The 25,339-nt window shown below is 36.8% G+C and overlaps 1 protein-coding gene across 6 annotated transcripts in view; it reads left to right on the forward strand.

Annotated features, from left to right (window-relative positions):
• The window catches only part of DNAH8 (dynein axonemal heavy chain 8), a 453,252-nt gene that overhangs the window by 63,711 nt on the left and 364,202 nt on the right, over window positions 1–25,339 (forward strand). For all 6 annotated transcript variants that reach the window (XM_077161688.1, XM_077161686.1, XM_077161689.1 and 3 more), the window contains 2 exons: window positions 12,742–12,918; window positions 16,982–17,095. In XM_077161688.1, the coding sequence (XP_077017803.1) occupies window positions 12,742–12,918; window positions 16,982–17,095 (291 nt within the window). The remainder of the gene's footprint in view (window positions 1–12,741; window positions 12,919–16,981; window positions 17,096–25,339) is intronic.

Genomic DNA, 25,339 nt, shown 5'->3' on the forward strand with positions numbered 1-25,339 from the left:
ATCCAATTACAAAATGGGAAAAAGACTTGAACAGACAATTCTCAGAAGAGGAACTACAAATGGCCAAAAGGCACATGAAGAGATGCTCAACTTCCCTGGCCATTAGAGAAATGCAAATCAAAACCACAATGAGATATCATCTCACACCCATCAGAATGGCCATTGTCAACAAAACAGAAAAGGACAAGTGCTGGAGAGGATGTGAATAAAGAGGCACACTTATCCACTGTTGGTGGGAATGTCAAATGGTGCAACCACTGGGTAAGGCAGTTTGGCAGTTCCTCAAAAAGCTGAATATAGAATTGCCATATGTCCCAGCAATACCATTGCTATGTATCTACTCAAAGGACATAAGAGCAAGGACGCAAATGGACATTTGCACACCAATGTTTATAGCAGCATTATTTACAATTGCAAAGAGATGGAAACAGCCCAAATGTCCATCAACAGATGAGTGGCAGAAAAAGCTGTAGTATATACATACGATGGAATATTATGCCACTGTAAGACAGAATAAAGTTATGAAGTATGTAACAGCATAGATGGACCTTGAGAACTTTATGCTGAGTGAGACTAGCCAAAAACAAAAGGACAAATACTGTATGGTCTCACTGATATGAACTGACATTGTGAATAAACTTGGAATATGTCATTGGTAACAGAGACCATCAGGAGATAGAAATAGGGTAAGACAATGGGTAATTGAAGCTGAAGGGATACAGGCTGTGCAACAGGACTGAATACAAAAACTCAATAATGGACAGTACAATACTACCTAACCATAATAGAATTTTCTTAAAACACTGAATGAAGCTGCATGTGAGAATGATAGAGGGAGGAGGGCTGGGGGCATAAATGAAATTAGAAAGAAACATAAATGTTAAAGATTGAGATGGTATAATCTAGGAATGCCTAGAGTGTATAATAATAGTGAAATGTACAATGTACAAATTTTAAAAATGTTTTTCATGAGGAAGAACAAAAGAATGTCATTACTGCAGGGTGCTGAAAATAGATGGTAATTAATATTTTAAAATGTCACCTTATGTGTGAGACTAAAGCAAAAAATGTTTATTTGGTATTAAATTTATATTTTGACTAGTGCATTTCCTAATATAACTTATGTAGATAGTTTGATTGAACACCATAATTACTTGGAATGTCAGGTAGGACATAAGATTTTGTTGGTTTGCCCACAGTGATGCCCCGATGAATCCTAGAGTGATTCGATCAGTGAGTGGAAAAGTATTTGCAAAGCCCCCTTCGGGGAATGGTGAGAACCGGAAGAAATTCTACTTCCCCAAATTGAATTCTTGATGTTCTCACAAGCAGTGTGGACAACCAAAGCTATAGGCTGAGCCCACAGTCTGGGGGTTTGTCATATGAAACTTAACCCCACAAAGGATAGGTCAAGTCTACTTAAAATTTAGGCCTAAGAGTCACCCCCAAGAGACCCTCTTTTGTTGCTCAGATGTGGCCTCTCTCTCCAGCCAACACAACAAGCAAACTCACCACCCTCCCCCTGTCTACGTGGGACATGACTCCCAGGGGTGTGGACCTTCCTGGCAACTTAGGACAGAAATCCTAGAATGAGCTGAGACTCAGCATCAGGGGATTGAGAAAAACCCTAGAATGAGCTGAAACTCAGCATCAAGGGATTGAGAAAACCTCTGGATCAAAAGGGGGAAGAGTGAAATGAAACAAAGTGTCAATGGCTGAGAGATTCCAGACAGAGTCAAGAGGTTATCCTGGAGGTTATTCTTATGCATTGCGTAGATATCACCTGTTATCAAGATGTAGTGGAGAGGCTGGAGGGAACTGCCTGAAAATATAGAGCTGTGTTCCAGTAACCATGTTTCTTGAAGATGATTGAATAATGATATAGTTCTCACAATGTGACTGTGTGATTGTGAAAACCTTGTGTCCGATGCTTCTTTTATCTACCTTGTCAACAAATGAGTAGAACATATGGAATAAAAATAAATAATAAGGGGAACAAATGTTAAAATAAATTCAGTTTGAAATGTTAGTGATCAATGAAAGCGAGGGGTAAGGGGTATGGTAGGTATAATTTTTTTTCTGTTTTTGTTTTATTTCTATTTCTATTGTCTTTTTATTTCTTTCTCTGAACGGATGCAAATGTTCTAAGAAATGATGAATATGCAACTAAGTGATGATATTGTGAATTACTGATTACCTATGTTAATGTTTTATTTCACTTGTTAATTTTTTAATTAATAAATAAATTTTAAAAAAAGTGTCTCATGTAACTGTGGGGATGTAGAGTCTAAGTTCTGTAGAGCTGGCCACAAGCTGGCAGCTCTGATGAAGGTCCTCAACGACTTCTCAGGAGAGGCTGGCTGGAGAACTGTGGGGATGTAAGAGTCCAAGATCTGTAACTGATCACTTGGTCATAGTTCATATTTATCACCACCACCTTCCACTACCCATTCCAGTTTCCCTTTATCCTCAGCAAGCGCTTCAGCTGGCCATGGTTCTTTGCATGGTGGGGTGACCCAAACCTTCATTCCTGAAGTTTCAGAGCCATCGGTAGCCCTGCCTAGATTTGGTTATTGCAGTGTTCCACTGATTTTAATCACAGAACATGGAAGTATTAAGAGACACCCTAGGGGATCTGCTATATTCCAGGAAAACTCTTCTTAGCTTCCATTGTGTAGTCGCAGTCCTATTTCCCCCTGATAATCAGGTCAATCACCCCAGCCAGTAAAGTAATCTCCTTCTTGGCTTGTTGATCCAGGGACATAAGTAGCTCAAAGTGACCAGGTGTCAGTCTTAGGTTCCAATTCAATGGACTCATTGTTGTTTCTCCTGGTGGAAACGCTCTCCCTTCTGAAGCTAAAACCTGTAGACAAGCTCAAGGTTGCAGGGACAGGAAACAAAAATTTTCCCGGTGGATCACTAGGGGTAATAGTGAGTGGCACCACTCCCATTTCCATCCCTTGGTTCCTGGACATATGGATCCTGGCTATGGGAGAAATGGCATCATACAGTGGACGCTGATTCAGAGCAAACACACTCTTGGAAAACATCAATCCAGCCCTGCAAGGAATTGCCACATAGTTGGCACTGTAATTGAGTTTTCCAAAGGCCATTCCACCGTTCTATCAATCCAGCTGCCTCTGGATGATGGAGAACATGGTAAGACTAGAGAATTCCCTGAGCATGTGCCCATTCCCACACTTCATTTGCTGTGAAGTGGGTTTCTTGATCAGAAGCAATGCTGTGAGGAATACCAAGGCAATGAATATGGGCTTGCTTTCCCTGCACACAATGCTTCTGCCAAAACTACCATCTGTGGACTTAACAATCAGTGAGTCAAAGAAGAAATTTCAAGAGAAATTGGTAAATATCTGGAGACTAATGTAAATGAGAATAAAGCATATCAGAACTTATAGGATGTGGCAAAGGCAGTACTGAAAGGGAAATGTATTACCCTAAATGCCTATATTAAAAAAGAAATAAAAAAAATAAGGACTTCACTAATCATCTGGAGGAACTAGAGAAAAAACAGCAAACTAACCCAAAGCAAATAGAAGAAGAGAAATGACAAAGATTAAGCAGAAATAAATGAATTGGAGAACAAACAACACATAGAATCAATAAAACTAAAAGTTGGTTCTTTGAGAAAAATTAGTAAGATCGATGGACCCCTTCTTAGGCTGATGAAGAAAAAGAGAATTTGCAAATTAACCACATCAGGAATGGAGGGGGTGGGTCATTATCATGGACCCTGAACGAATTAAAAAAAGTATAAGAGCATATGATGAACAACTGTATGCCAACAAACTAAACAACTTAGATGAAATGGATAGATTCCTGTAAACTCATGAACAATCTACACTGACTGAAGAAGAAATAGAAGATCTCAACAAACCCATCACAATAAAAATATTCAGTCAGTCATCAAAAATCTTCCTATAACGAAAAGCCCAAGGCCAGATGACTTCACAGAGGAATTTTACCAAACACTTCAGAAAAAACTAACACCAATTCTGCTCAAACTCTTCCAACAAATTGAGGAAATAGGAACACTGCCTAACTCATTTTATGAAGCTGACTTCACTCTAATACCAAAAACCAGATAAAGATGCTAGAAGAAAGGAAAACTGCAGGCCAATTTCCCTAATGAATATAGGTACAAACAGTCTCAACAAAATACTTGCAAATGGAATCCAGTGACACATCAAAAGTATCATACACCATGACCAGATGGGGTTTATTCCAGGCATGCAAGTGTGGTTCAACCCAAGAAATCAGTCAATGTAATAGAGCATGTTAAGAAATCAAAAGGAAAAAGTCATATGATCATCTTGATTGATGCTGAATAAAAATTTGACAAAATTCAGCATCCTTTTATGATAAAATGCAGAATTCCCAAACACCACCCCATCACCAACACCTTGCCTTGGTGGCGAACATTTGTTAAAATTGATGATAGCACATTTATATAATCATACTATTAACTGAAGTCCATAGTTTAAATTAAGGTTCACTGTTTATGAAGTGTCATTCCATGATTTAAAAAAAATTTATTCTGTTACCATATATTCCTTTGAACATTTCCCCCTTGGTAGTTTACATTGGGGTGTATTTTGTCCCCACATACCACCCTATTATTAACACCTCATATTAGTGCAGTACACTTATTATAATTCATGAAAGAACATTTTTATGTTAACTATAGTCTATCATTTACCATAGGGCTTTCTGTGTTGTATAATCCTATGTTTTATCTTTTAATTTTTATTCTAGTAACTATATATGACCTAAATTTTCCCCTTTTAACCACATTCACATATATAATTCAGTGCTGTGAATTGCTCTCACAGTATTGTGCAATTCACACCATCCATTCCCAAACTTTACAACCAAACTAAATAGAAATTCTGTACAAATTAAGCATTAACTCTCCACTCCCTATTTCCAGTCCAGCCCAGCTGAACACAACTCAGCCCCTGGTAACCGATATTCCAGATTATATCTGTAATTCTAATGATCTCCAACAGTGAAATCGTACAATATCTGTCCTTGTGTGTCTCTCTTATTTCATTCAATGTGATATCTCCAAGGTTCATCCGTGCTGTCACAGGTATCAGGACTTCATTCCTTTTTACATCTGAATAATATTCCACTGTATGTATATTACACATTTTATTTATTCATCAGTTGATGGGCAGGTGGGTTGCTTCCATCTTTTTGCAACTGTGAATAATACCACTTTCAGCATTTGTGTACAAAAAACCAAAACAGTATAGTAATAGGATAGAAGTTGATTGAGAGAACATGAGAACAAAACTGGGTTGACAATCCCTTTTACTTATTTTTTGGCATATATGTGGGTTTTCTTTGCCAAGTTTTCTTTTGAGTTGTGTGTTAATATCTTATCGAATTTTTGGAGTATTAGTATTTTCCAAATGTTAATACTTTGTTGGTCCCCATTGTGCCATATCTTTTCATTTGGTGTGATGTCTTTCATTATTTGGAAATTTAAAAATTTAATGTAATTAAATGGATTAATCATAAATGGTAATACAGCCTCAATTTGTATACCTACAGTGACTAAGATCTTTGTGCTTTTTGTTTCTGTTTAGGGAAAACTTTCCTACTCTAGTGTTAAGAAGATATTCTCCTAATTAAAAACTTATTTTCTTTTTTGAAATTGTGAAATATATCAAATGAATACAAATGAAAGAAACAAATTGTTGTAAATTGGTGTTCTAGCTTGCTAGCTGCCGGAATGCAATATACCAGAAATGTAATGGCTTTTAAAAAAGGGAATTTAATAAGTTGCTAATTTATAGTTGTAAGCCAAGAAAATGTCCCAATTAAAACAACTCTATAGAAATGTCCAATCTAAGGTGTCCAGGAAAAGGTACCTTGGTTCAAGAAGGCCGATGAAGTTCACAGTTTCTCTCTCATCTGGAAGGGCACATGGTGAACACGGCGTCATCTGCTAGCTTCTTCTCCTGGCTTCCTGTTTCATGAATCTCCCTGGGAGGCATTTCCTTCTTCATCTCCAAAGGTCACTGGCTGGTGGACTCTGCTTCTTATGGCTATGTCATTTTTCTCTGCTCTCTCTGAATTGTTTCCTCTTTTATAGAACTTCAGAAACTAATCAAGACCCACCCAAATGGGTGGAGACATGTTATCTCCACCAGTTTAACAGCCACTCTTGATTACATCACCTCTCCAGGGAGATGATCTGATTACAGTTTCAAAACTACAGTATTGAATAGGGATTATTCTTTTATGAAATGGGATTAAAACATGGCTTTTCTAGGGAACACACAGCCTTTCAGACCAGCACAATTGGTTACCTGTGTAACTTCTATACAAGTTAAGAAATAGAACATTGCCATCATCTTACAGTACCCCAACATTCCTTTTCCTCTGACTAGTTTTAACTATTATCTTGAAAGTTATGATATCTAATTTCTTTATAATTTTATCCCTTTCTCCTACATTTTCTTTTAGAAGTTTTATTTCTAACATCTAGGTTTTTAAATAATTCATTTGGAATTATTTTTTGTGTATGATGTAAAGTAAGAATCTAATTTTGTCTTTTTTCATATAGTTAGCTAATTGTCTCAGAACTGTTTATTTAATAGTCCATTCTTTCCTAAGAAATTTGTATTGTCATCTCTGTTCTATACCAAGTTTCTAGTGTTCTTTGTCTTTCCCATTTTCTATTTATGTATTTATTCATGTTGTCATTATTTTAAAACTTTTTATTGTGAAATATATGTATAAAGGAAAGAAAGAAAAAGAAATAATTTTTAAAGTACACTTCAACGAGTAGTTACAGAACAGATTTCAGAGTTTGTTATTGGTTACCATTTCACTATTTCAGATTTTTCCTTTTAGCTGCTCCAAAACACTGAATTCTAGAAGGAATATCAGTACAGTGATTTAGCAGTCTTATCTCATTTGTTAAGTCCTATTTTTGTCTGTTATACCTCCTCTGCCTTTGATCCTTTTCCCAGTCTATAGGGATCTTTAGGCAATGCCTGTTCTGACATTTTCATGTTGAGGAGGGGTGTCAAAACTAAAGAATAAGGGAATGTAATTAATTGACTGTCCTGGAGAAGCTGATCCCTCTGATTTCATGATTTATTTGGCCTAGGAACCCTATGAAGTTATAGATTTCAGGAAAGCAAACTTAGTGTTTGAAATTTTTATTGAGTCTCAGCTGGAGCCCTAGGTGTTCTTAAGAGTCAATGGGAGTGATGTTGGTTGGGGTTTGACAGACCATGGCAGTTAGCACTGTCTCACTGAAGCTTGCATAATAGTGGCCTCCAGAGTAGCCTCTTGACTCTATTTGATCTCTCTTAGCCACTGATGCCTCATTTTATTACACAGGTTTTCCCACTTTTGGTTTGGAAGGTTGTTGTCAAACCCACGTTATCAGGGTGACTTTCACCCCTAAATGTCATGCCCCACATAAGGGGGAAGGTAATGATTTTCGCTAGAGTTGGGCTTAGAGAGAGAGAGAAAGGCCACATCTGAGCAACAAAAGAGGTTTCCTGGAAGCAACTCTTAGGCCTTGTTATAGGTAACTTGACTTCTCCACTATAGAAATAAGTTTCATAAGGCCACGTCTCAGAATCAAGGGCATGGCCTATTTTCTTGTGAGTCCCTAGTGATTGAGAGGGTAACTGGGATTTCCCAGATGGGAAAGTTTGATGTTCCTTTTTTTTGTTGTTGTTCAGACCCTCTAGGTACTCTACCAGTACTTTTTAATTATCAGCCCACCATAGCCTGAGATATATCCTGGTATTACATTAAGCTGTACAGAATTATAAGGCCTTTGGTCTCATACAGTAGGTGAAAGTCTATAGTACATGCACTATCATCTTTTACCCTGTATTCTGTTTTACCTTAATTGCAGCCAGATTGTCTCCATTTTTATCTCTAATTGAGGTATGATCTCTTTTTCGGTTCTTTAACTGTTATCGTATATAGCTATACTAACTTTCAGGGCTGTAGCACTCCATTTCTGGGTCTTAGGTGTCACAGAGTTACTCAAAGTTCCAGGGAAATACCAGCTGACACACACATAGCTCAGTGTCTCAGAATCTAAAAATAACACTTATAACTTCACACTAAGTGTGGCTGCTATAAAAGCTTATAATCTAGTCTTAAATTTTCTTTGAAGCATTTTCTGAAAGAGACCTTAGCATATTCTCTTCTTTTTCTGGCTTATTTTGCACAACACATTGTCCCAAGGTTTATTCAGTTATTTGCGTGCTTCTCAGTGTACTTCCTTTTTGTAGTTACACCATATTCCATTATATAAATGTATCACAGTTCACAGTTCATATGGTGTCCAAAATAAACGAACCATGTCTTACAGTATCCTCACTTGGTTGTACAATCATTGTCACTCTGAATGGTCCCTAGTGACAAAGAACAGAGTGTCATCAAATATAAAATCAAATGACCCCTTCTCACTTGTCCTTTCCCCCGAATTAAATGCCCCTGGTAGTGCTGTGGTACTATTGATGTCTTCCTGTTAACTATTTGTCATAACATGCATTTTTAGTTTTCCCCCATATAATGGTTTTTTACTACTGACTCTTTGTTCAATATCAAACCTGTGAAATAGTTCATGTAAGAATTTATAATTGTAGATGTAATTAGTGGGATACATGGTGTGCTGTTTTGAAAGTATTATGTTCCCCAGAAAAGCCGTGTTTTAATCCTGGTCCAATCTTGTGGTGCAGCTGTTTCTTTTAATTCAGATTTAATACTGTAGGTTGGAAACTTATAATTTATCTCCATGCAGATATGACACATCCTATTATGGATGTAACCTTTTGATACATAAAGATGTGATTCCACCTTTTCTAGGTGGGCCTTGATTAGTTTACCAGAATCTTTTAAAAGAGGAAACATTTTGGAGAGAGTCAGAAATGACAGAAACTTCGGAGAAGCAACAGAGAGAGCAGAGACATAGGTGTCTGGAGATACTCAGAGCCCAGCAGACATTGCCTGTGCCTTCCCACAGAAGCACAGCCAGAACCTGAAGAGAGCCAAGGGAAGCCAAGAGATAAAAACCAGCCCTAGAGAAGCAAATTGAGGAACCCCACAGGAATAGAGACTGAAAGTAATAGAGTCCAGGAGCAAGGACCATCTGGCCCAGATAGTTTCTTTGTAGGAAGATTTTTGATGATGGATTGAATCTTTTTACTTGTGATTGGGTTGTTGGAGATCTTCTATGTCTTCTTGAGCCAGTGTTGGTTCATGTGTTTAAGGAATTTGCCCATTTTATCTAAGTTGTTTAGTTTGTTGTCATGTAGTTGTTCATAGTATCCTCTATGATTTTTATTATTTCTTCACGGTCCATAGTAATGACCTCTCTCTCCTTTCTGATTTTATTTGTATCTTCTCTCTTTTTTCTTTGTCAGCCTAGCCAGGGGTCCATCGATTTTCTGATTTTCTCAAAGAACCAACATTTTTTGTTCTGTGATTCATTTATTTCTGTGTTAATCTTTGTTATTCCTCTGGTTCTATTTGTTTTTGGGTTAGTTTGCTGTTCTTTCTCTAGTTCCTCTAGGTGAGCAGTTAAGTACTTGAATTTTGCTCTTTCTTCTTTTCTAATATAGGCATTTTGGGCAATAAATTTTCCTCTCTGAACTGTTTTTGGTGCATCCCGTAAATCCAGATATTTACCTGTTCTCAATCCAGATATTTACCTGTTTCTCTAGCAATTTCTTCTGCAACCTACTGAATGTTTAAGAGTGTATTATTTAATTTCCATATGTTTATGAAAGTTCTGGGTCTCTGGTGGTTATTGATTTCTAGCTTTATTTCATTATAGTCAGAAAAAGTACTTTGAATAATTTCAATATTTAAGAACTTGTTAAAAAATTAAAAAAAACATGAACAAGGGAACAAACAAAAACTTAGGACCAGTTTTTTGCTTCAGCATATCATCTCTTTTGAAGAACATTCCAGGAGCACTAGAGAGGAATGTATATCCTGGTGTTTTGGTGTGTAGCAATCTCATGGTCTCTTAGGTCTAGCTCATTTACCCCATTGTTTATGTTCTGTATTTCTCTATTGATCTTCTGTTTGGTTCTTCTATCTATAGAAGGGAGTGATGTATTGAATCTCCTGCTATTATTGTTGAAACATGCATTGTTCCCTTCAGTTTTGCCAGTGTTTACCTTATGAAATTTGGAGCTCCTTGATTGGGAGTGTAAACATTTATGATTGCTGTTCTTTCTTGGTGAATTGTCCCTTTTATTAATATATATTGCCCTTCCTTGTCTCTTATGACATCTTTGCATTTTATGTCTATTTTGTCTGATATTAGTTTAGCTACTCCAGCTTTCTTCTGGTTATTGCTTGCATAGGATGTCTTAGAAAAAGACACTTTCACTTTCAATCAATTTGTATCCTTGGATCTAAGATGAATATCTTGTGAACATCATACACTGGGTCACATTTTTAAATCCATTCTGTCGGTCTGCATCTTTGGTATGCTATATGATGAGGTCACATTTCATTATTTTTCCATGTGAGTATGCTGTTACTGCAGCACTGTTTGATACATTTTTTGTTTATTTGTTTGCTTGTTTTTTTTTTGGGGGGGGGAAGTACGTGGACCTGGAATTGAACCCAGGACTTCTGTATGGCAGGCGAGAATTCTACCACTGAACTACCTTGCACCACCAATCTGCATCTTTTAATTGGCGAACTTAGTCCATTAACGTTCAAAATTTTTACTGTAAAGGCACTTCTTGAATCTACCATCTTATTCTTTGGTTTTTATTTGTCTAATCTATATATATTTTTCCTCTCTCTTTCTTTTTATCCTTTATGTTACCCTAATTAATACTCTTCCATTCTGTGCCTTCCTCCAGACCTCTATTTCCTGTCTCCTTCCTCCCACACCAAGGCCGGAACCTCACGCAGGTGGTGCAACTCTAATCGGAGATCTGTTAGAAGCTAATGAGAAAGGCAGTTTACCAGACTGCATATGGCACTCTTGGGCGTCTTCTTCCCCTCAGGTACCCCTCTCCCTTCTGAGGCAGCTGGCTGAACTGGATTGAGACCCAGTTCTCTGTGTGTGCTGAAAGCCACCAACCCTCGGGCTGACACCTCAGTGGAATATATGCTTATTGGCACGATGTATCTGATGGTCTCCAGGTTCCCCATTGAAGTGACCTTGAGCTGTGGGACTGAGTATTTCAACTACCCCTGTCCACAGCCAGCCCGGGAGTGCTGCGCAGCTAGCTTCCTTGTGCCTGCCTTTCTGCCTGTGCAGGCAGTGTGTGTTCTGCACCTCCGTGGGAAAGGATGAAAGAGTGGGACCCAGTGAGTTTCTTTCGCTGGTCATTTGTTAGATCAGCTCAGCTTTATGTCCCCACCCCATCTTCCTAAGGAGAGGACCCCCAGTCTCAGCCAAAACCAAGTCTACACAGCATCATGCCTCAGGGGTGGGGGTGGGGAGGGTGGGTAGGCACTGTGCCCTGGTAGCAAGACCTCTGTTGGTAAACTAAGCCTGGTGGCTTCTGCTTTCCACATGGGAATTCCCAGCTGTGGAGCAGAGAGGGAAGATCTCAAGCTGATAAGCGGTGGGAGTGTGGGATCACAGCACTCCTTTTTCTCATGCTCCATCCTGTGCTTTGCAACCTGCCCCAGGTGTGGATAAACTCATCCGGTCCTCTGAGTCATAATTTCTCTGCTTTTTCATCCAGGTCTTCCCTATGTAATGTAGATGTCCCTCTCTGGTCACTCGTACCCTGGACTTGCTGTCTTGGTGTTTATCTGTCACTTCTCTAGTTGTTCCATGGAACACAGGTGTACCCAGCCTATCCTATGCTTCCATCTTCCTGGAAGTCTGTAGCTTTTTACTAAGACAGTATTTGGAATGGCAAATCTCTTTTCTGGTTTTTCTTCAGAATTGTATTGATTGTTTTTGGTTATTGTTATTCCAAATTAATTTTAAGACAAACATGCCAAGTATCATGATAAACCCTGTTGAGATTTTCATTGGAATTTCACTGAATGTATAAATTAACTTAGAGAAAATTGCCATCTTTGTGTTATTTCCACTATGAACATAGTATAACTCTCCATTTAGGTCTTCTTTTATGTGCTTAAGGAAAGTTTTATAATTTTCCTATAAAAAGTCTTGCACTTCTTAATGTCTAAGTTTATCATTATTTCATTATTCTTATTTACTATTGAAAATAGTATCTTTTTCAGAAATTGCATTTTAAAATCATTAGATGACTTATAAAGAAATCCTGAGTTTTATGTATAACTCTAATAAGCTTAATGATTTCTTTATTTTTATTAATTGTAAAAGTTTGTCTTTAGATATTCTTGGATTTTAGAAATTCACATATCTATATCATCTGTAATTATGCCATTTTTGATTTTTTGTTTCCAATTCTTATGTCTTTGTTTACCTTACTAATCTTGTTTTTGATGCTCCATTACCATGTTGAATAGAAGTGGTCATAGTGGGCAAACATGTCTTGTCCTTGGTTTTAAAGTGATATTTTCTAAGATTTCATCTTTAACTATGATGCTTGCTGTAGATTTTTGGCAGATACTATTTGTTATCTTATTTTGCTAAGAGTTTTTAACATTTCACTGTTGAATATTATTTATACTTTTAGCTTCCTTCGAAGAGATGAAAATAATGAAATTTTTAATGAAGAAGAACATAACATTTTAATATTTGTTAAATTTGTTTGATTGCAGGTGCTCATTGAGAGTGAGCAGATGAGAAAAGAAGCTGATGATTCAGGTCCACTCACTGAATTGGAACACTGGAAACGCATGTCAGCCAAATTCAATTATATTATTGAACAGATTAAAGGGACAAGTTGTAAAGCTGTCATAAATGTGCTAAATGTTGCCCACTCCAAACTGTTAAAGGTAAAGAGCTCTTTATTTTAAATATTAGTATGCTTCAAAGCAACGAAATAGAACAGAGTTTAAACTTACCCTTATTGAACTGCTTCTTGGCATAATATGCTAGAATCATATATTTAGAAGAATTAAACTTTGAGTAAGGCTTTTTCATAATATATAAACTATTTCTGGAAGAGTAAAAGGAAATAAAGAAATGAAGATTTATTTCCCAATATTTCACACTCCTATTTCACACACCACCATGGCGTGATTACCAGGAAAGTTAATTTTTAAATTGTTTTTGAAACTGTAATGCAAAACTCTCTATGAATAAGTTATAGTCAAAGCAAAAATACCCTCTCATTATCTATCTCACCCTCTCTATTTCACCTCTTTTCCTGGAGTTCATCTTTATTAACAGTTTTGTTTTGCTCTTTTCAGATCTTTTTTTACTTTTCTTTATTTTTCCTTTAAAAATATAAACCTAGGTATATTCATTTTTGTGCACAAATAAATTTTCTTTGTAAAAGATTTAAACATGCAGATATACCACTGCTCCCTTAAATCAACCCTACCCCAACTTTTATTCCTTAATAATAAGCATAGAGAGATAAGATCACGGTTTTCTACTTGATGATTTTTCAGATGACTTCTAGGCATTTATATACAAGTATTCTAAGCACATATAAAATTGCATGGTTTTGTGCTCCTAATTTCTTCTTATCACATGAATAGTGCCATACCACAGTATTCTTCAACTTCTTCTCCCCCCAAAAGTGTATCTTAGAGAGTTATGACTATAGACCTAGCTGGGTAGTTTTTAAAAAGTACCATATTTTATCTGATCATTTCCCTGTTTACAGACAGTCATAGTGTTCCCATTGTATGTGTTTACAAACACTGGTGCAGTTAAATTTTCTATATGTACACATGTAAATATTTCCCTAGGGTGGATGCACCACAATTCATTTTTATTTTTTTTTGCCAATTTGACATGTGGAAAATGGTTTGTTTTAGTTTACCTGCCTTTTCCTTATTAATAGTGGTTGTGTATCTTTTATAATTTTATTGGCTGTTTGTATTTCTTCTGTAAATTGTTTAATTTTTTCCATTAAAAATTAGATTTATTCTGATTTGTAGGAATTCTTCATATGTTATGGATATTAATCTCTTGTTAAATATATTGGGAGAGGTACTTTGCTATGGATCTTGAGCATCTCTGCATGTTCTTGTTGGATATGCAAGAATGCAAGGTTCTGACCACTCTTTACCCATTTTTCAGGGTTTTGTTTGGAGCAAGCAACCTTGTGAGATAAGGAAATGTCTCCCCCCAGACAAAGAGCTGGCTTGCTTATCACTCACTAGAAAAGTGATAAACTCCCCAAACTTGGCGTTTCTCTCCAACATTGCAGCCATTTGCAAGTGCAGGCGTCCGTTTTGGACTAACAGCATTGTCCTTGTGGGATTTCAGGGCTATGGGGGAACTGATGAGATAGAATATTCATGCTCCTTGCTGGGCTGTGATTCCAGGTTTCTGACCCAGGAGTCTCATGTCTTCTCCTAGTATCCATGGAATAGTAACAGATGAATTTGTAAGCTTATAAAATCCCAGACCCTTTATAGACCCTGGCTATATATTGTAAATTTTTTCTTAGTCTGTGGCTTGTTTTATGATTCTTATTTTCTACTTTTTTATTTTGACATAATTTAAAACTTACGGAAGAGTTGCAAAGATAGTATAGAGCGTTTCCATATATTTTTAATGTAGTTTCCTCTAAAGTTGATGTCTTATATTACCACAAAACAATGATCAAAATTGAGGGGTTAACACTGGGACAATACTATAGTCTATGCTACAAACTTAATTCAGGTTTCTGTTATAGGAACCAATGCAGGATCCCACCTTTTGTTTAATTGTCATGCCTCCTTAGTCTCCTCTAACTGTGATAGTTCCTCAGTCTATTCTCTTTTTCCATACTCTTGATTCTTTTGAATAGTAATGGTCAGTTATTTTGTAGAATGTGCCCCAATTTGCGTTTGCTTGATGGTTTCTCACAATCAGACTGAGTTGCATTTAGACAAGAATGTCACAGAAGTGATGTGCTCTTGTCGGTGCCTCATTTGGGGCTACATGTCAATGTGTCTTATTATTGATGATTTAATCTTGATCATTTGGTTAGATGTAAAGTTAGTACTTTTCCCCTTTTACTTAACAAATATTTTGGGGGAGATACTTTGAAACTATGAAAACATCATGTTTCTCCTTAAATTTTTACTCTTAAGCTTACATTGGTGGATCTGGCCTGCAGCAATTATTACTGTAGTGTTCTAGTGGTGGTTTTCCATTTACCACATTATTTCCGCATTTATTAATTGAATTCTTCTGTAGGAAAGAATTGTCCCTTCTTCCCTCTTTAGTTATTTATTAAATCATTTATTTATATGAGCATAGAATCAGGGATATTTATTTTATGCTTTGTGTTATCATTCAATATTATCAATATTTATTTTGGTCCTCAAATTGCTCCAAATTTGGCCATTGGGCAATCTTTCAAAAGGACTTCTGAAGAAAATATATTGGATTCCAATTTCAAGATCCAAAAAATAGAAAGTGGTCTCATATTCCTAACCCCAATCCCTTTGGTGGATGGACTGGGAAGATTTATCCTTTTATTTTTTTTAATGATTTTGGGCCAAGTGTGTTTTCTCCATTTGGGCTGCAGGACTCACCATTCCATACTGTTTTCCTCAATCACAGGCAGACACTTGATTTTATTATCCCTAGTATGGAAGAGTAGTCAGTTTATACAAAGATAAAACTTAGTAAAAATCAATAAAAATCCTGCTACCAAGATAAAATTGACCAAGTAAAGTTGGATATAACTTGGCAGTTTTAGTTGTCATATTAATTTATAGAATGATATTATTGGCCAAAACTGGATTTGATATTAGGCTGCCTTACGCGAAGTATAGTCTCCAGAAAAAGGAAGGTTACACTTCAGTTTTTCTCAGCATATGATCACCTATTCTGAGAAATGAAAACCTAAAGCTTTGTTTTCATTTCGAAGGGACACATGTTTAGAGAAGTATTGCTAAGACTTGTTTGTATGGAGAATATAGGTGCCAAAATTTGAAGCTATCATGACCACGTCTTGTATTATAATTAAAGGCAAAGGAGTGCTTATCTTTGAGTAAAAGACTTAATGGTTGATGTGGGAACTGCCTTCAAATATTTGAAAGACTGCTATATGTTCTCAAGGAGTTTCATTAAGCAAAAATACACCAAGTGAACGGACATTACAGGGAGACAGTTACTGTTTTAGTTTGCTAAAGCTCATGAAATGCAATATACAATAAATAAAGATTTTATAAACTTAAAGTTTGCAATTCTGAGGCCGAGAAAATGTTCTAATCAAGGCATCAGCAGGACGATACCTGGACTCTGAAGACAGGCTGTGGCTTCCTTTGTTCTTCTGTCCCATGGGAAGGCACATGGCACATTTTCTCCCTTATCTCCTGGGTTTCATTGCTTCCACCTTCTGGCTTCAGTGGCTTCCTCTCTGAGCTTCTGTGTTTCTCTCTTTTAGCTTCTGTTTATCTTAGCTTCTGTGTATCCTTCTCTCAAATCTTCTCTATGTGTTTCTCTCTGTCTTTTATCCTCATAAAGGATTGAGGAAGAGGATCTTAAGACCACCTGGGACATGCCTCACCTGAAATAACTAATCAAGTGGTCCCACCTATGATAGGTTTACAACAGTAGGGATGGAATGATGATTTCTGGGGTATATACAGCTTCAAACCATCATAGATTTCTTAAAATGAGGAAAAAATTCTTTTAATTGGAATGTTCTGTGTTCCATTTGATGATCACTTGCCAGGAAAAATGTTGATTTCAGATTGAGTTCACTTTATTGATAGGAATATTTTCTTGGAATAATGTTGTACTTTAATAACTTGACCTATTCTTGAATACCCAACATAATATCATAAATAACTAACCTGATGAAGTCCAGCTCAAGCTTAGAGACAGGAGTGAAGATAGTTGGAATTTGGATGTTTCACAGAATTCTTGTATTGTTTTTCTTAGAGTTGGCGTGATTTGGATGCAAGAATCACTGATACAGCAAATGAATCAAAAGATAATGTCAGATATTTATACACTCTGGAAAAAGTATGTCAGCCTCTCTATAACTATGACCTAGTAAGTATGCTTTTAAAGGGGGAAGTCAAGGAAACTAGCAGTCTTTGAGACACTAGTGCAGTGTGTTTTGATTTTGGCTGTTTGTATCTCATAATTCATATAATTAATGCATTTACGATAACTTTTGGTTTTCTTAAATACATTCATTTGGTTTTCTTATTGGAAAAAACTTATATTTCAAAAACATTATTTAAAAATATATTTTCCAGCCTTGAAATAGAAATAGTTAACATTTTAACTTACATTTGGATATATAGCATTATCTTAAGTATGACCTCATCTGTGAATTAGGCAAAGCAAATGTATTAGTTATCTGTTGCTGCATAGCAAATTGCCTCAGAACTAAGAGACTTAAATAAGAGGCATCTATTATATCAGAGTTTCTGTGGGCCAGAAATCCAGGTGTAGTGTAGCTGAGTCTCTACTTTAGGGTCTCTCATGAGGTTACATGAAGCTGTCACCTGGGGCTATGTTCTTATCCGAACGGGAGGTTTACTGAGAAGAGATCTGCTTCCAGGCTCACTCATGTGGTTGTTGGCTGGCCTCAGTCCCTACCACATGGTCCTCTCTATGGGCAGCTTGCTTCTCTTCGTGCTAATGACCCAAGAGAGAATGAGAGAGAGCATCCAAATCTGAAGCCAGAATCCTTTCGTAACCTAATCATGGAATTGAGACCCCATCACTTCTCTTGTATTGTGTTCATTAGAAGCAAGTCTGTCAGTCCAGCCCACGCCTGGGGGGAGGGAATTATATAAAGGTGTGAATACTATGAATACTATGAAGATTATGGGGTGCCCTATGGTAGATGTTTCCCAGTTTACAGATTAGGAAATCAAAAATCATGGCATGGTGACTTGGCTAGAGTCACTCAGCTAATAAATGATGCAGGACAGAACCCATCTTCTAGTTTCTCATTTACTTCTCTTTGTTTTGCTGATAGTATTTCTGTGGAATTTCTTTAAAAAATATATTACTACTACCATTTTTTTTAAGAAAATAAACAATACACTTAGAACTACCAAAAATAGATATCTTAGTTAGTTTAATCATAGGCATATTTAAATAAAGTATCCATATAATCATTGCATAAACCAATATAAAATTAAGGCAACAAGCCTGTATTGCTACAGAATGACCTATATTACTAAATATTTTCCTTATTTCAGAAAAATAGAAAGATACAAGTATTTTTACAATTAACATATGTAACTCTTAACCACCTAAAATGGAGAGCTTAGTTAGCTTACCCATAGGCATGTTAAAAAAAAAAAATCTAAGTAAGCATCATAAAGCCTGTTTATACAAATATGTTTTATAATCCAATTTAACATTAAAGCAAGGAAGGAAAAAAATCTATAAAAAGATATCAGACTTACATGAATTCTAAATATTAAACAGTGTCTTAAATACCACTTGATTATCAAAACTTTGTGCATTCTCAAAATATCAAGTTAAAAGTTATTACAAATATCAGCTTTGCTATAGTAGTGAGCTATGTTACTAAATATTTTCAAATTTTTGATTTCAGGAATTTATTTTATCTAATATTACTATAACTGCCTATAGTTTTTTTTAACAGTTTTTAATTGTAAAATAAAACATATGTATACAAAGAAAATACAGAAAAAAGCAATAATTTTCGAAGCACACTTCAACAAGCAGCTGTAGAACAGTTCTCAGACTTTGTCATGAGCTACCATGCCCTAAACTCAGATTTTTCCTTCTAGCTGCTCCAAAAACACTGGCGGCTTTATCACAGTCATAATAATGGAATCATACAGTATCTGTCCTTTTGTGTCTTACTTATTTTATTCAGCATTATGTTGTCAGGGTTCACCCATGTTGTCATATGTTTTGGGACATCGTTTTGTCTAAATGCTGCATAATATTCCATATTTTGTTTATCTATTCATCTGTTGATGGGTACCTGGATTGTTTCCATCTCTTGGCAATTGTGAATAGTGCCGCTGTGAACATCAGTGTGCAAATGTCTGTTTGTGTCAGTGCCATCAACTCTTCTGGATATATGGTCATAGGGCAACTCAATAGTTAGTTTTCTGAGGAATCGCCAAACTGATTTCCACAGTGGCTGAACCATTTTACATTCCCACCAACAGGGAATAAGTGTTCCAATTTCTCTGCATCCTCTCTGACATTTATAGCTTCCTGTTTGTTTAGTAGCAGCTATTTTTATAGGTGTGAAGTGATTTCTCATTGTTGTCTTAATTTGCATTTCTCTTATAGCCAGTAAAGATGAGCAGCTCTTCATGTGCTTTTTGGCCATTTGTATTTACCTATTCATTTCCTCTGCCCATTTTATAATTTGGTTATTTGTTCTTCTGTTAGTGAGCTGTATAATTACCATTTACTTTTATTTTTCTAAAGTTTGTATTTTAATTCATATGATTCACTCAAGTCTCTGGCATATGAAATATGGAATTAAAGATGGCCATCTATCCTATCTTTAAATACAAAGGGGAAATCACATAAACTAGCAGTATTTGAGACCCTAGTACAATGTTGACTGATCTTGGCTGGTTTGTCTCTTCTGTGAATGACTTTTAACAGGAGGGCTGCCCAGGGAGTTGTATTTTTAAAAATGTTCATCAAGCTTTGTGAACCTCTGTCCTTTTGTTCTAGGCATTTTGCTATATACTTTACATGTGTTTTCATTCTGTATGCACAAAAATCCTAATTTTAAAGTTTAGGAAACTGAGGTTGAACATTTCTACAACTATATGTAAAGAGACAGATTTGAACTCGGCTCTCTCTGCCATTATGGGTTGTGTTTTTTTTTTCTTTTACCATGCTTGTTCTTCAAGATATTCTCTAAATTAAAATGCTGTCAAAATAAATTATTTCAATGTATAATACCTTTTAATTTTTGAAAAGATAGTCATATCATTCACAGAGTTGACAGCGTGGGCCATATGGCTTGGTTCACTATCCTTCTTTTGGCAGAGTTAATATTGCTTCCATTCTAGAGGCAGAGAAAGGAGAAGAGCCTGTATCACTTAGATTTGGGGAAGGGGGAGGGGTAGGGGCAATCATACCCATCTCGGTAGTCAAGAAGTTTAATGCGAGTGGGAGGGAAGGATGTGGGGTTGAGAGACCTGGGCAGGTGTGGTTCTTACTGCCATGTGGAATCCATCATACATCATTGGACACTATGAAAAGGGATAAGAAGACTTAACAGAAGCAGATTTTTTTTTTTATTGATTCTATAAAAAGGTGGTAGACTTTAAATTATCTAAAACTTACTTTATTATTATTGTTGATTTTTTTCAAAGAATTATAACTTTCTTAAACTTCATTCTTTGTTCACTTCTACCCCTAGTACCATCAACTCGATCTCTTTGAGGGACCAGCAGCTTTTTTTTTAATTTATTTCACTTTTTAGCTGTTTCTGCATTTATGACCATGAGTAAAGCAGACCAGTTTGTGTAGTGTTTTGGTTTTCTAAAGCTGCTGGAATGCAATATATCATAAATGGGTTGGTTTTTTCAATGGGGTTATATTAGGTTACAAATTTACAGTTCTAAGACCATGAAGATGTCCAAATTAAGGCATTAAGAGGAAGGTAGCTTCTCTGTGGAAAGGCTGCTGGCATCTGGGGGTTCCTCTATCATATGGGAAGGCACATGGTTATATCCACTGATCCTCAGGTCCTATGGTGCTTGCTTGTTTCTCTCTAAGCTCTCTTGGCTTTTACTGTCTTTTATTCTCTTCACAAAGGACTCTAGTAAAGGATTAATACCCACCTTAAATGGGCTGGGTCACATCTCAATGGAAATAGCCTAACCAAAATGTCCCATCCACAATAGGTCTGCCCCTATAGGAATGGATTAAAAGAACATGGGCTTTTCTGGGGTACATAACAGATTCAAACCAGCACATGTAGAGATAAAGATAAAAGGCTATTTCTTGGTTCACTCACTAGATCGATGGCTTGAATCCCTAGCTTTACAACATGTACAATTAAAATTTGTGTCTAAGAAAACTTAATCATCACGTCACAAGCATTTGGGGTTACTTGCAAGAATTGAAGATGTAAATGTTAAATACTCATACCTAAAGCCTACTCTTGAAGGACTACCTGCAAGAAGCTCTTAATGTAAATAGTAATAGATGAAATGAATACAGCAAAATGTTATTTGTCGGATCTAATAATGGGTACAGTGGTCATTACACTACTCTATATATTTTTTTCCATTATAAAAAGTAAACTTGGAAGATCCCATGCTTTTTGTTACTAAGATCTCTAAATTTTAAGGTATACTAATTTAAACTTCCTGATTCAAAATACTTGTTTAAATTCATACAATTTTCATATCTTTTAGTTCTAGTGTTCCTTTCATCCTGGTAATTTTTTTTAACTTTTTTTATTAATTAAAAAAAATTAACAAACAAAACATTTAAATATCATTCCATTCTACATATACAATCAGTAATTCTTAATATCATCACATAGTTGCATATTCATCATTACTTAGTACATTTGCATCGATTTAGAAAAAGAAATAAAAAGACAACAGAAAAAGAAATAAAATGATAATAGAGAAAAAAAAAAAACTATACAGGGCGACTTCCAGAGAAGATGGCAGCTTAGTAAGACGCGCGGGTCTTAGTTCCTCCTCCAGAACAGCTACTAGGGGAGTAGAAACGATACAGAACAGCTCCCGGAGCCACGACAGAGACCAAGAAGACAGCGTACCCCATTCTGGAATGGCTGACTGGCTGGGAGAACCCGCTGCGGTGAGATCACTGAGGGGCGCGAGCTTCCCCGTGCCGGGGCGGCAGGCGGCCGGAGTCCCTCCCTCCCTCCTTCCCGGGCCGGCTGGGAGAATTGGACAGGCAATCCCCTCAAGCCGTGGCGGCTGGCACCCCCCCAACGTGTGGATCCCCGGACCAGCTGGGAGAATTGGATCGGAGATCCCCCAAGCCACGGAGACCGGCGACCGGGGTCCGTTCCAAACACATGGCTTCCCGGTCCGGTTGGGAACGGTGGATAGGCACTCCCCCAAGCCGCGGTGACCGGCACCCCACCGCCACGCTTGGTGCTCTGGGCCGGCTGGGAAATTTGGACAGGCGCTCCCCCAAGCCGCGGAGGCTGGCAACCCTCCCCACGCGCGAATTCCTGGGCCGGCGGGGAGATTCGGATTGGCACTCCCCCAAGCCGCTTCGGCTGGCGACCCTCCCCTACAGTGAGAGTTTTCCGAAGTTAAAGGAGCCACAGCATCTTTTACTGGTGGAACCCGCAGACAGACGAGTGCCACGAGCGCCACCTATTGGGCAGGATAAGAAAAACAGAGCCCAGAGATTTCACAGAAAAATCTTTCAACCTGCTGGGTCCCACACCCAGGGAAATCTGATTAAATGCCCAGACGCCAGCAGAAGAAGATAACGGATCACGCTTGGAAAATTGAAGATATAGCCCAGTCAAAGGAACAAACCAATAGTTCAAATGAGATACAGGAGCTGAGACAACTAATGCTGAATATACAAACAGAAATGGAAAACCTCTTCAAAAACCAAATCAATAAATTGAGGGAGGACATGAAGAAGACATGGGCTGAACAAAAAGAAGAAATAGAAAAACTGAAAAAACAAATCACAGAACTTATGGGAGTGAAGGACAAAGTAGAAAAGCTGGAAAAAACAATGGATACCTACAATGGTAGATTTAAAGAGACAGAAGCTAGAATTACTGAATTGGAGGATGAAACATCTGAATTCCAAAAAGAAACAGAAACTATAGGGAAAAGAATGGAAAAATTTGAACAGGGTATCAGGGAACTCAAGGACAATATGAACCGCACAAATATACGTGTTGTGGGTGTCCCAGAAGGAGAAGAGAAGGGAAAAGGAGGAGAAAAACTAATGGAAGAAATTATCACTGAAAATTTCCCAACTCTTATGAAAGACCTAAAATTACAGATCCAAGAAGTGCAGCACACCCCAAAGAGATTAGACCCAAATAGGCGTTCTCCAAGACACTTACTAGTTAGAATGTCAGAGGTCAAAGAGAAAGAGAGGATCTTGAAAGTAGCAAGAGAAAAACAATCTGTCACATACAAGGGAAACCCAATAAGACTATGTGTAGATTTCTCCGCAGAAACTATGGAAGCTAGAAGACAGTGGGATGATATATTTAAATTACTAAAAGAGAAAAACTGCCAACCAAGACTCCTATATCCAGCAAAATTGTCCTTCAAAAATGAGGGAGAAATTAAAACATTCTCAGACAAAAAGTCACTGAGAGAATTTGTGACCAAGAGACCAGCTCTGCAAGAAATACTAAAGGGAGCACTAGAGTCAGATACGAAAAGACAGAAGAGAGAGGTATGGAGAAGAGTGTAGAAAGAAGGAAAGTCAGATATGATATATATAATACAAAACGCAAAATGGTAGAGGAAAATATTATGCAAACAGTAATAACACTAAATGTTAATGAACTGAATTCCCCAATCAAAAGACATAGACTGGCAGAATGGATTAAAAAACAGGATCCTTCTATATGCTGTCTACAGGAAACACATCTTAGACCCAAAGATAAACATAGGTTGAAAGTGAAAGGTTGGGAAAAGATTTCATGCAAATAACAACCAGAAAAGAGCAGGAGTAGCTATACTAATATCCAACAAATTAGACTTCAAATGTAAAACAGTTAAAAGGGACAAAGAAGGACACTATCTACTAATAAAAGGAACAATTAAACAAGAAGACATAACAATCATAAATATTTACGCACCGAACCAGAATGCCCCAAAATACGTGAGGAATACACTGCAAACACTGAAAAGGGAAATAGACACATATACCATAATAGTTGGAGACTTCAATTCACCACTCTCATCAATGGACAGAACATCTGGATAGAGGATCAATAAAGAAATAGAGAATTTGAATATTACTATAAATGAGCTAGACTTAACAGACATTTATAGGACATTACATCCGACAACAGCAGGATACACCTTTTTCTCAAGTGCTCATGGATCATTCTCAAAGATAGACCATATGCTGGGTCACAAAGCAAGTCTTAACAAATTTAAAAAGATTGAAATCATACACAATACTTTCTCGGATCATAAAAGAATGAAGTTGGAAATCAATAATAGGCGGAGTGCAAGAAATTCACAAATACGTGGAGGCTCAACAACACACTCTTAAACAACGAGTGGGTCAAGGAAGAAATTGCAAGGGAAATTAGTAAATACCTCGAGGTGAATGAAAACAAAAACACAACATATCAAAACCTATGGAACGCAGCAAAGGCAGTGCTAAGAGGGAAATTTATTGCCCTAAATGCCTATATCAGAAAAGAAGAAAAGGCAAAAATGCAGGAATTAACTGTCCACTTGGAAGAACTGGAGTAGAACAGCAAACTAACCACAAAGCAAGCAAAAGGAAAGAAATAACAAAGATTAGAGCAGAAATAAATGAAATTGAAAACATGAAAACAACAGAGAAAATCAATAAGGCCAGAAGTTGGTTCTATGAGAAAATCAATAAGATTGATGGGCCCTTAGCAAGATTGACAAAAAGAAGAAGAGAGAGGATGCAAATAAATAAGATCAGAAATGGAAGAGGAGACATAACTACTGACCTCACAGAAATAAAGGAGGTAATAACAGGATACTATGAACAACTTTACGCTAATAAATACAACAGTTTAGATGACATGGACGGGTTCCTGGAAAGACATGAACAACCAACTTTGACTCAAGAAGACATAGATGACCTCAACAAACCAATCACAAGTAAAGAAATTGAATTAGTCATTCAAAAGCTTCCTAAAAAGAAAAGTCCAGGACCAGATGGCTTCACATGTGAATTCTATCAAACATTCCAGAAAGAATTAGTACCAACTCTCCTCAAACTCTTCAAAAAAATTGAAGTGGAGTGAAAACTACCTAATCCATTCTATGAAGCCAACATCACCCTCATACCAAAACCAGGCAAAGATATTACAAAAAAAGAAAACTACAGGCCAATCTCTCTAATGAATATAGATGCAAAAATCCTCAATAAAATTCTAGCAAATCGTATCCAACAACACATTAAAAGAATTATACATCATGACCAAGTAGGATTCATCCCAGGTATGCAAGGATGGTTCAACATAAGAAAATCAATTAATGTAATACACCATATCAACAAATCAAAGCAGAAAAATCACATGATCATCTCAATTGATGCAGAGAAGGCATTTGACAAGATTCAACATCCTTTCCTGTTGAA

The sequence above is a fragment of the Tamandua tetradactyla genome, chromosome 5, assembly GCF_023851605.1.
Source record: "Tamandua tetradactyla isolate mTamTet1 chromosome 5, mTamTet1.pri, whole genome shotgun sequence".
NCBI classification, from domain to species: domain Eukaryota; kingdom Metazoa; phylum Chordata; class Mammalia; order Pilosa; family Myrmecophagidae; genus Tamandua; species Tamandua tetradactyla.